Here is a 12527-nt window from a genome sequence, read left to right as displayed (position 1 = left end):
GTGGGCGGGGGTGGGGGGGGAGAGAGAAACTGAAAGAGAGACAGGGCCTGGAAAGGAAACTGGGCCAAGGATCCAGGGGGATGGGATGCTGGAGCTGAGCCAGTGGGTGGGAGCGGGGTATGGGGAAGACAGGGTGAGAAGCTATGAATGGCTGGGCAACAAGACTGAAGGTGGAGAGTAGGATCCTGGGGAATCATAGAATATCAGGGTTGGAAGGGACCTCAGGATGTCATCTAGTCCAACCCTCTGGCAGGACCAATCCCCAACTAAATCATCCCAGCCAGGGCTTTCTCAAGCCTGACCATAAAAACCTCTGAGGAAGGAGATTCCGCCACCTCCCTAGGTAACCCATTCCAGTGCTTCACCAGAAGGACTGGGGAAGGACACCTGGGGCCAGTGGCAGAGAGTGGGAGAGACATTGGAGCAGGAAAGGGAAGCCTAGGAGCCGATGGGAGAAAGGACAAACAAATCGACTGGTCCACATGGTAATGATAACTTCCTGCTGCTATTGTTTAGTCCACTGGTTCTCAACCAGGGGTACGAATATCCCTGGGGGTATGCAGAGGTCTTCCATGGGGTATTCAACTAATCGAGATCAGAGTTTTTGAACCTGGAGGTTGCAACCCTCAGTGGGGTCACAGGATGGGGTTTAGGATGGTCACAAGGTTCAGGGTTGGCATTAGGGAGTGGCAAGCATGGCAGTTGCCTAGGGCCTCACAAAGCTAAGTTACGTGCTTCAGCCCCAGGTGGCGGGGCTCGGGTTTCAGACACGGGTCACAAGTGAAAAACAGACTCAAGTATCACACTATAATATAAATGGAATATTTGTATTGCAATCGATTTATTTTATAATTATATGGTAAAAATGAGAAAGTAAGCAATTTTTAAGTAATAGTGTACTCTGACACTTTTGTGTTTTTATGTCTGATTTTGTAAGCAAGTAATTTTTAAGTGAGGTGAAACGTGGGGTACGCAAGACAAATCAAACTCCTGAAAGGGATACAGTAGTCTGGAACGGTTGAGAAGCACTGGTTTACTCCTTTAGTTCAAGTGGCAGAGATCTAAAGGCTCCAACCCTGCTGATGAACCATTTGGATCTCAATACAATGCCACAGGATCAAATTATAATTTTCAATTTGCATTTTTAAAAACCTAGGAAGTCACAAACAAAAAACTATTAAAAATGAATGAGAGAGTTTTAATTATGTAATTTCCTAACTTTTGAGGATTTATTTTACAACCTCAATGTTCTTTTAGTGTAGCTCTTACTGTATAATACAAATAGTTCAAATTGTGGTTAAAAAGGGTTGTCGTCTTTGCATTCCAAAATGAGTCAAATGACGTGCAAGTGAGGTTGGTTGAAGAGTTGACTAGAGATTTGTATACAGGAGGCTATAGCATATGCAACTTCTCAAGCTATTTAACTAGATCACCATTATCTAAGGTAACATACGTCTCCAAGACCTGTTGATAACTGGAGTTCTTTTATATTGTACATGTATTTGTCTTTTGTTACTTTTGGATACATCTGTGTACCATCAACTTTCTAGAGGCATCTCGTTTCTACAGTTAAAAATGTAATATTTTAAAAATGGTGAGGCTGTAAGGATATTCTGATGCCTTTGAGAGAACAATTTAGTAGTAATCCCTTAAAATGTTAAATCATTGTTTTCTAATGTTAAGAGTTTAATATTTGAAGTGTTACTGAAATGCCTTTTCTTACAGTGTAAATAGGCAGAAATGTGTTTAAAATATATTATGCATAATTTTGAAATATTCTCGTTCTATTTGATCATTCTTTAAAATGGTTTAAAATTTTTGCTGTTTGTTGTATTGTTGCGCTTAAAATCATGTCATCTTAAATTTACTTAGAAAATCAAGTTTTGATATATAGTAGGTCTTAACTTTGTTCTGCTATTACACAGATCAGTATTTTAATGGATGTTGCCTGTAGTTCGTATTGTTTACTGCTTGGTGGTGGAACAGTATTTTAAATTATGTGCCTTTAAAAATTATTTAACTCCATGAAATTTTAGCACAGAATGGTGTGCCTAAATTGTTTTAGCGCTTATCGACAAATTTTGTTCCTTTGACTTAATTAATTCAGGTCCTAAACTGATGTAATTAAATCTGAGTATATTTTCTTTTGTTACAAACACCTTTAAACTAGGGCTATTGATTAATTGCTGTTATCTTGCACGATTAACTCACTAATTAATTGCGATTAAAAATATTAATCCCAGTCGCATTGTTAAACAATAGAATACCAATTGAAATTTATTAAATGTTTGGATATTTTTCTGTATTTTCAAATATATAGATTTCTATTACAACACAGAATACAAACTGTACAGTGCTCCTTTATATTATTATTTTTTATTACAAATATTTGCACTGTAAAAATTATAAAAGAAATAGTATTTTTCAAGTACACAAGTACTGTAGTGTAATCTCTTTATCGTAAAAGTGTAATTTACAAATGTAGATTTTTTTTTTGTTACATAGCTGCACTCAAAAACAATGTAAAACTTTAGAGCCTACAAATCCACTCAGTCCTACTTCTTGTTCAGCCAATCGCTAAGACATTTACCGGAGATGATACTACTTATTTACAATGTCACTGAAAGTGAGAATAGGCATTCGTAAGGCACTTTTGTAGCCGCGTTGTGAGGTATTTACGTGCCAGATATGCTAAACATTCGTATGTCCCTTCATGCTTCGGCTGCCATTCCAGAAGACATGCTTCCCTGCTGATGATGCTTGTTAAAAAAAAAAATGATGCATTAATGCAATTTGTGACTGAACTCCTTGGGGGAGAATTGTATGTCTCCTGTTCTGTTTTACCTGCATTCTGCCATATAGTTCATGTTATAGCAGTCTCGGATGATGACCCAGCTCATGTTTGTTTTCAGAACACTTCTCACAGCAGATTTAACAAAACACAAAGAAGGTAGCAGTGTGAGATTTCTAAAAATAGCTACAGCACTAAACCCAAGGTTTAGGAATCCTTGTGCTGTCCAAAATCTGAGAGGGACGAGGTGTGGAGCATGCTTTCAGAAGTCTTAAAAGAGCAACACTCCAATATGGAAACTACAGAACCCGAACCAGCAAATCGAGAATCAGCCTTCTGTTGGTGGGATCTGACTCAGATGATGAAAATGAACATGCTACTTTGCTTTGGATCGTTATCGAGCAGAACCCATCATCAGCATGGACACATGTCCTCTGGAATGTTGGCTGAAGCATGAAGGGACATATGAATCTTTAGCGCATCTGGCACGTAAATATCTTGTGACATTAGCTACAACAGTGCCCTGAGGACGCCTGTTCTCGCTTTCAGGGGACATTGTCAACAAGACGGGGGCAGCATTATCTCCTGCACATTGTAACCAAACTTGTTTGTCTGAGCAATTGGCTGAAGTAGGAATGAATGGACTTATAGGCTCTAAAGTTTGACATTGTTTTATTTTTAAATACAGATTTTTTGTACATAATTCGACATTTGTAAATTCAACTTTAATGTTAGAGATTGCACTACAGTATTTGTACTAGATGAATTGAAAAATACTGTTTTATTGTTTACAGTGCAAATAATTGTATTAAAAATTAAATATAAAGTGAGCACTGTACACTTTGTATTCTGTGTTGTAATTGAAATAGATATATTTGAAAATGTAGAAAACATCTAAAATTTTAAATAAATGGTATTCTGTTATTGTTTAACAGCATGATTGTTCAAGATTAATCATGATTAATCGTTGATTAAAAAAATGAATGTTTTTAATCTCTTGACAGCCTTACTTTATATTGGTAAAACTGAATCCACGCTAGGGTGTTGCACCAATTTAACTAAATCAATTTTTCTACCAGTTTCGTGAAATCAGTGCAGAATATGTAGTCCAGACCTTACTATTTTTCTTTCTGAAGTAACCAGAAACTACATTAGTTATTCAGTTTGCCAGCTGTTTCCTTTCACTTGCCCTTTATGCTGTAGATAACATATGATGTGTCGTGGTCTGGATCTAATGCCAACTGAAGTCAGTTGAAGTCTTTCCATTCACTCCAGTGGGCTTTGGATCAGGCCCTTCCTGCTCCTGTGAAGTTAGTGACTTATTGATAATAGATGATGTGGGCAGACATCACGTCTCGGTTTGGAGCCCTGTGTTTGTAGGTACTGTATAGTGGAATGCACTATGTATTGTAAGATAACATCTTTATATATTTAAGAGTCTATTGTTTAAAGATATCAACTTTTATTGTTAAATGTTTTTAATCTCTAAATCCATTTAAATATGACTGTTGCACATTTCCTCAATTTGTCTTATTTGTTTCAGTGTTTTTCTACTTGGTATCACTTTTTTGACCTTTTTTATTGATGATTTTTAGCCAACAGAAGCTGTTCCTCCCTCTTCTTCCATTCTCCCTGTGATCTCTGTCCCGCCAGTCCCTGCTGAGACCACTGTCATCCCATCCTCTACATCACAGGTTTTTATTCTCTTTTTCTCCATTTTTTATTTATTTTTATAGCTGTTCTTTTAAATAACATATTTTTCCATTGTTGCAATCAGGTTTGTTCCATGCATTATAACGTGAATAGATATTAATCCATATACAGTGTAAAGGAAGTACTGCAGTTTGTGCTTGAAGTTGTAAATATAAGAACAACTTTCTTTTTAAAATCTGTTGTTCTGTAAGCCTAAGAGAGTGTCCTTTCTGAGGTATCCTTTAGATCATTTAAGATTAAGGATGTTGCGCATAAATGTTTGCCAGATCATGACATTACAATTTCCAGAAATCCCTGTTCCAGAGTGTCAGCTTGTCTGGGGTTCCCATTGTAACTTAATTTGTGTTCTCTGGCTTTCAAGTTAGTTAGGTTTTATATCCTAAAGCAGCAAAGGAGGCTGAAATATTTCAGAGATACCATTGAGGGTGTTTATCATGGAAATAAATTCATTAGAAATAAATTTTAGTATCACTAAATGATCAGTATGTTTAAAGTCGTATGTAGCACTATAGAAGTGTGTAAGAATTGTTTGAAGAGTGTTGGATGTGGGAGTGACTCTACAGAGTGTGTATAATCAGTTACTTCAGTGCAAGTTGCATATAGAATTAAATACTCTGACAATAACTTCTAAAAAGTTCTCAACATACTAGGTGATACTGAAGTCTAATGGAAAAATTACACCACTGAATATAAGTGGGAACTTTCTACTCTGACAAAAACAGAAAAAGGGTAAAATACCCATATTTGAATAAAATTTCTGGGCTTCGAAAAACATGCGACTTTCAAAAGTCACTATAAAACAGTTAAGTTACTATGAAATGTTAAGGACTAGATAAGCAACATTAATCTAAGAAAAAGATGAGATGGGAGGCAACACAGGAGACTAAGCTGAGACTAAACTTCTGAATTTCTTATTGCTGCAACTTTGTCTTCTACTCAGTCTCTGGTCCCAACAGAAATAATAATGATCAGTTCATAGAATCATAGAATCATAGAATATCAGGGTTGGAAGGGACCCCAGAAGGTCATCTAGTCCAACCCCCTGCTCAAAGCAGGACCAAGTCCCAGTTAAATCATCCCAGCCAGGGCTTTGTCAAGCCTGACCTTAAAAACCTCTAAGGAAGGAGATTCTACCACCTCCCTAGGTAACGCATTCCAGTGTTTCACCACCCTCTTAGTGAAAAAGTTTTTCCTAATATCCAATCTAAACCTCCCCCATTGCAACTTGAGACCATTACTCCTCGTTCTGTCATCTGCTACCATTGAGAACAGTCTAGAGCCATCCTCTTTGAAACCCCCTTTCAGGTAGTTGAAAGCAGCTATCAAATCCCCCCTCATTCTTCTCTTCTGCAGACTAAACAATCCCAGCTCCCTCAGCCTCTCCTCATAAGTCATGTGCTCTAGACTCCTAATCATTTTCGTTGCCCTTCGTTGTACTCTTTCCAATTTATCCACATCCTTCCTGTAGTGTGGGGCCCAAAACTGGACACAGTACTCCAGATGAGGCCTCACCAGTGTCGAATAGAGGGGAACGATCACGTCCCTCGATCTGCTCGCTATGCCCCTACTTATACATCCCAAAATGCCATTGGCCTTCTTGGCAACAAGGGCACACTGCTGACTCATATCCAGCTTCTCGTCCACTGTCACCCCTAGGTCCTTTTCCGCAGAACTGCTGCCGAGCCATTCGGTCCCTAGTCTGTAGCGGTGCATTGGATTCTTCCATCCTAAGTGCAGGACCCTGCACTTATCCTTATTGAACCTCATTAGATTTCTTTTGGCCCAATCCTCCAATTTGTCTAGGTCCTTCTGTATCCTATCCCTCCCCTCCAGCGTATCTACCACTCCTCCCAGTTTAGTATCATCCGCAAATTTGCTGAGAGTGCAATCCACACCATCCTCCAGATCATTTATGAAGATATTGAACAAAACGGGCCCCAGGACCGACCCCTGGGGCACTCCACTTGACACCGGCTGCCAACTAGACATGGAGCCATTGATCACTACCCGTTGAGCCCGACAATCTAGCCAGCTTTCTACCCACCTTATAGTGCATTCATCCAGCCCATACTTCCTTAACTTGCTGACAAGAATGCTGTGGGAGACCGTGTCAAAAGCTTTGCTAAAGTCAAGAAACAATACATCCACTGCTTTCCCTTCATCCACAGAACCAGTAATCTCATCATAAAAGGCGATTAGATTAGTCAGGCATGACCTTCCCTTGGTGAATCCATGCTGACTGTTCCTGATCACTTTCCTCTCCTCAGTTAATCAGAGTAAACTCTTTTCTACTCAGTGGAGAAATTAAATATATAAATACTGTAATGTTTTGAATAAGTAGATCACTATCCAGTCCTTGCAGTATTCTAATGATGTAATGATTTTTCTGACAGGAGCAGAGGTTCAGTAGAGGAAATAATTGTATATACAATAAGGGATCTGGAAAGTAGAATGCCCTGGCTTGCCATTCTACTTATGTGGTCTTTAATTTGTGGTTTTTTGAAGGGTGGAAGGAGCATGTTCTACAGACTCTAATTTCCTTTATTTTAATATACTTCCTTTTAAGAATCCGAGCAGGAATGCCACTATCTTTCCACAGAAGTATGAATTTGGAGCTTGAGTTCACACTACCACTGAAGGGAGATCTTGCTAGCTACTGGTGGAGAGTTCTGGTGCTGAGTCCCCTCTATCTCTGGTCCCCTCTATTCGACATTGGTGAGGCCTCATCTGGAGTACTCCGTCCAGTTTTGGGCCCCACACTACAAGAAGGATGTGGAAAAATTGGAAAGCGTCCAGCGGAGGGCACGAAAAATGATTAGGGGACTGGAACACATGACTTATGAGGAGAGGCTGAGGGAACTGGGATTGTTTAGTCTGCGGAAGAGAAAGAATGAGGGTGGATTTGATAGTTGCTTTCAACTACCTGAAAGGGGGTTCCAAAGAGGATGGATCTAGACTGTTCTCAGTGGTATCAGATGACAGAACGAGGAGTAATGGTCTCAAGTTGCAGTGGGGGAGGTTTAGGTTGGATATTAGGAAAAACTTTTTCACTAGGAGGGTGGTGAAAGACTGGAATGCGTTACCTAGGGAGGTGGTGGAATCTCCTTCCTCAGAGGTTTTTAAGGTCAGGCTTGATAAAGGCCTGGCTGGGATGATTTAGTTGGGGATTGGCCCTGCTTTGAGCAGGGGGTTGGACTAGATGTCCTCCTGAGGTCCCTTCCAACCCTGATATTCTATGAGGCTATTCTGTTTTTTTCTAGATGCCTGTGATCACTATTGGCTTATTTCCCTCACTGGCTAGCTAAGTTCTCTTATTCCTCAAGACTAAATATAAGCCACACACCTGGCTAAGGCTGAAGTGGAAGTGTGGGTTCTCATGCTTTTCATTTGCCATGCATACTACGTACTGAATTAGGCGAATGATGGTGTTGCTACAGAGACATGGATGTGGCCCAACACTGCTCCCCCGTTTTTCCTGGGTAAGATGTGGAGGCAGCTAACCACTTCTCCCATCAAGTCTGTTTCTCATCCTTGCTGCATTTCCACCACTAGCCAATATTATCGTTAATTGTTACAAGTAGTGCACTGTCCTCAGCTGGATAGCTTCAGATGACCCATGCAGAGACAAAGCCCAGATTCTGGCATGCCAGTGTTCCCGCCTCAGTCCGTCACTGTTGTCAGTGCTACTCTTTAGTATAGTGTCAGTCTTTTCTGAATTAGGAAGCAAAAGACTAAAACTGAGAACTAAGCCATTGTTTCTGTCAGTGCAGTGTGATGACGTGGCTCACTCCTCTTTACATTTTATTTTATTACGCTAGTATTTTGTCTCTAAGGTATTGCTTATATTTTCATATATTGCTTATATTTTCATATTGTGAAAAGAATAATAACAATTACTTAGAAGAGCCAACAAATATGGAAGGGCTAGAAAAACTAGGATTCTTTCTCACATATTCCCACACTCCCTTTTCCTCATGCCCATCAAAAAAGACACTGTTGATTTTAGATGTATTGTACTTCATCAGCTCTGTCATGTACACATAACCAATAATACATTTATTACAGCTCTAGTACAGTTTTCCTCTAGTACCACCACATTATTCTCAGGCCTATAAAACCAACACTTTTTCTGGATCTTCATCAGTCAGATTGTATAATTTTAACAGAAGGCAGTAAGCTATGGTAGATGGCCAAGTGAATGTGAAGCGGCAAACCTGAAATAAGGGCTTAAATTTCTATCTTGAATGTGTAATAGTGTCATTTGGTGACAGCCAGCAATGGAGTAATCAGGGTGAAAGAGGATCTGTATTTCTGTATGCCAAACATACAAATTTTCCACTTTCTGGTGCCCTCTCTTTTTACAATGACTGCGACTTATTGACTTTCAATACAACTGTCTCTTTCAAATCATGAATGTATGATTTGCAGAAATTTTTATTTGTGGATGATGACTTCATAATCATGTCATATTTGATGCTAAAGAAACACTGTCAGGTGTTAAATTGTTAAGAATATGGTGGGAATAGTTTCTATAGTGTAAAAAGCCATGTAAAACAAACTAAGAAAAAGAGGGTTAGATGGTTCAAGTTTTTTGTAACAGGTATGAAGATTTTTATATCTAGGTTATCAGTTTAAATCTGGCCCAGGTTAGTAGTGATTGAAAGTCATTACCATGTGCTGCGTTGTGGTTATCCAACTTGTAGTGGACAGGTGTTCACATAAAAATTGGCACCCTTTCTTGCAGTCTCAGCAGAAAGACTAAGAGAGAAACTTGAAAGTTGAACTACTTCTCAACCTTAAAGGTGATTTTCCTTCCACAGGGTTGAGGCACACTGTTGGAATAGTATGAGAAAACTTCCACTGACCACCATGTTTCATGGATAAATAAGATGCAGTCTCAAGGACTATCTCTCTGGCAATGTTCATGAAAATGATTTTTCTTCTTTTGCTGTGTTGTTAAAAACTAAAGAAAGTTATATGACATAATGTGAATTGTTCGGCTATTGCAAAGCCAGCAGAAGGATCACAAGTAACCAGCAAACATTAACTGTGACATTTTTTGTATCATTGATGGTACTGGTAATAAATATGGCTGCAAGTTTGTCATGGAAGACACAGATTCCATGACTTTCTGGGACCTCCGTGACTTCTGCGGTGGCCAGTGCACCTGGCTCAGGGGCAGCTCAGGCAGCCCCTGTGCCAGGCGCAATGGCCACTGCTGGGGGAGTCTTGGGCCCCCACTCTCCCCCGCAGCAATGGAGTTTGCATGTGGGAGGGCACAGGGGGTTGGGGCACCGGATGGGGTGAGGCAGATTCTTGGCGGTGCTTACCTGGGAGACTCGCCGGAAGCAGCAACATCCCCCTTGCTCAGCTGCTAGGCAGAGGTGTTGCTAGGTAGCTCTGCGCACTGCCTCCACCAGCAGGCGCTGCCCTCACAGCTCTCATTTTGGCAAAGGGAAAATATATAGTGCCAATCTATAAAAAGGGAAATAAGGACAACCCGGGGAATTACAGACCCATCAGCTTAACTTCTGTACCTGGAAAGATAATGGAGCAAATAATTAAGCAATCAGTTTGCAAACATTTAGGAGATAATAAGGTGGTAAGTAAGGCTATGTTTGTCACGGAGGTCATGGAAGTCACATAATCCGTGACTTCCAGAGACCTCCATGACATTCTCTGCTTCAGCCCCAGCATGCTTTCTTTCATATTTCAAGAAAGGCTTGTCATCGACTGCCCCTGGCTACGAGCGGTAATATTATGTTTCATAATAAGTTGTTAATTTTTGGTTATTATTTATTATTACATTTAAAATTTATGGTTCCAAAGTTGAAAAATGAGTAAAATTGTTTGTATCATTCTAAGCATCTAAGCAGATGAAAATTTTTAAACAGTTTTCTCGGAAACAGTTAATTATACAAAATAAATTAAGAGTACCATTTTAATGCATGTTTTAGCATTAAATCATATTCCAGGGTCATATCTGTTAAATAGTCAAAGATTTAAAAAATATTAAATAAAATTGGCCCAGTCCCCCCAGTTCATGACGCCTGTAGTTTAAATAATTTTATTTGAATGATGTTGCATGATAGAACGTTGGAAATAAACTTTAACGGGAAAGCGGATTCAAATTGCAAGCACAGTCCTTTTAGTTAAGAGAGCAAATTTTCGGAAATATGTTTTTCCTTCATCAGGCTGGAAACATACAAGATAGAACCTGTTATTTGCTCTATATTGTATAATATATTAAGGTTGATGAAGCAAAAACATATTTCTGAAAATTTTCTCTCTTTACTAAAAGGACTGTGCTTGCAATTTGAATCCGCAGTGAGCTGTAGCTCACAAAAGTTTATGCTCAAATAAATTTGTTAGTCTCTAAGTTGCAACAAGTACTCCTTTCCTGTTAAAGTTTATTTTCAATCTTGTAACATGTAGCCTCGTTACTTCCCAACAATTAATGTTGTAGAACAGCGATAGCACATACTAACGCTACGGCACATACCAAATTTCATTGCTGTATCTATACTAAAGTGTTTTTGAGGTATTAATTAAAAACTTGGAAAATATTTCGAATATTTTTACCGCAAAATTTCATAAGAAAAATTAACTTGCAATTTATAAATAAAAATTTATATTAATTATGCATATTAAAAATACTTACTTCTTTAAAACGGCAAGAAACATATTAAAATATACTTTAATAATAATTTTATGTAAAAAGAAAATGCGATCATTCTTGTCCAGAAAATCCAAAATAAATTCGAAGTACTTTAAGTGGTTAAGATATCACAAGCAGGTACATTATAAAAAAAAAAAAAGTAATGCTTTTGTTCGTTGCTTTTCGAAGATCATAACAAGAAACATTTGGATGCAGTAGCAGCACAAGATGATTTGGTCATGGCTTCAACAAAAAAATCAGTTCTGCCCCCCATGATTGATAGCTGATTTACGGAAAAGGATCTCAATGACGTCTTTACTTTTGAATTCGAAAAGCCCAAATTTGGGCTTTTGGGAAAAGCAAAGAAGAAATCGGCAACATGCAAGGTGGAGAAGGAAGTGAATGGCAAGCTCAAACCATGTAGCTTCAAGACAAGTGAAACAAGTGCCGTGAAAAGTTTCAACCTTTGGCAGCAAGTAAAACATAACCATCCTGAAAACTATGTGGCTCTGGTTACAAAAGAGGACCAGGAAGATGAGATAAAACAGAAAGCTGACGTGTCTAAATGACCTTCATCTGGCTCTTTGAAAACTTCTGGAGAAAAGATTTTTTGTGGAGCTTCATCTGAAAAGAAACCTAAAATTGAGCAAACAAAAATTGACTCATATTTGAAGTCCTCAAAAGTTACAGCCATCATGGAAGCCAATACTTTCTGTGAAGGGCTGATGGAAATGGTTTGCTTGAGTTCAATACTGCTCACTACCTTTAGGCTAAAGAACAAGGGATTCCAAAAAATTGGAGGTGAAATGGGTCGGCAGCTTGGCGTTTTGACAGGGCACGATGTAGTTCATCATTTAGTTGTCAGCACAGCTGAGTCTGGTCGTGAAGAGCTCAAGAAAGCTTTGGAGCAAAAATTGTGCTTCCTGAAAATGGATGCGGCAACCCGTGGAAACAGAAATTTCCTTGCAATCAATGGTCAGTACTACAAAAAAGGAAAAGATAAAGCTGTGGTAAAAACCTTGGACATAACTACACTGAAGGGCATCACAATTCGTTGTATGTGAAAAGTCAAGTAAAAGCTATTTTAGAAAAATTTGGGATTAGTGAAATGCAGGCACTGAGCATCTGCATTGACAATGCGGCAAACATGTCATGTGCCACATTTCATAAAGACAAAATGATCCCAAGAGCCCACCCTAAATTTATACATAAAGTAGCCTCCTCATTTCATTTAAAGCAACCCATTTACTTACATGTGTTTTTTCCGAAACCCCATGTCGACACCAGGGAGGCATCCCTTCACACTCTTGACGTCCGTAGAGCTCTGGCCTTCTACCTGGAAAAAACAAAGACATTTAGAAAATC

The 12527-nt window shown here is 38.9% G+C and overlaps 1 protein-coding gene across 27 annotated transcripts in view; it reads left to right on the top strand.

The window, feature by feature from the left end:
- The window catches only part of DLG1 (discs large MAGUK scaffold protein 1), a 465475-nt gene that overhangs the window by 205867 nt on the left and 247081 nt on the right, over nt 1-12527 (top strand). For 14 of the 27 annotated variants that reach the window (XM_043492521.1, XM_043492516.1, XM_038417365.2 and 11 more), the window contains one exon: nt 4387-4485. The exons of the other annotated variants lie outside the window; for them this stretch is intronic. In XM_043492521.1, coding sequence (XP_043348456.1) covers nt 4387-4485 — 99 coding nt within the window. The remainder of the gene's footprint in view (nt 1-4386; nt 4486-12527) is intronic. 27 annotated transcript variants of the gene reach the window in all.

Source organism: Dermochelys coriacea, chromosome 9, assembly GCF_009764565.3.
Source record: "Dermochelys coriacea isolate rDerCor1 chromosome 9, rDerCor1.pri.v4, whole genome shotgun sequence".
Classification (NCBI taxonomy): Eukaryota; Metazoa; Chordata; order Testudines; family Dermochelyidae; genus Dermochelys; species Dermochelys coriacea.
The sequence above is the reverse complement of the archived record's forward strand: the minus strand, read 5'-3'. Positions and strand labels throughout refer to the sequence as shown.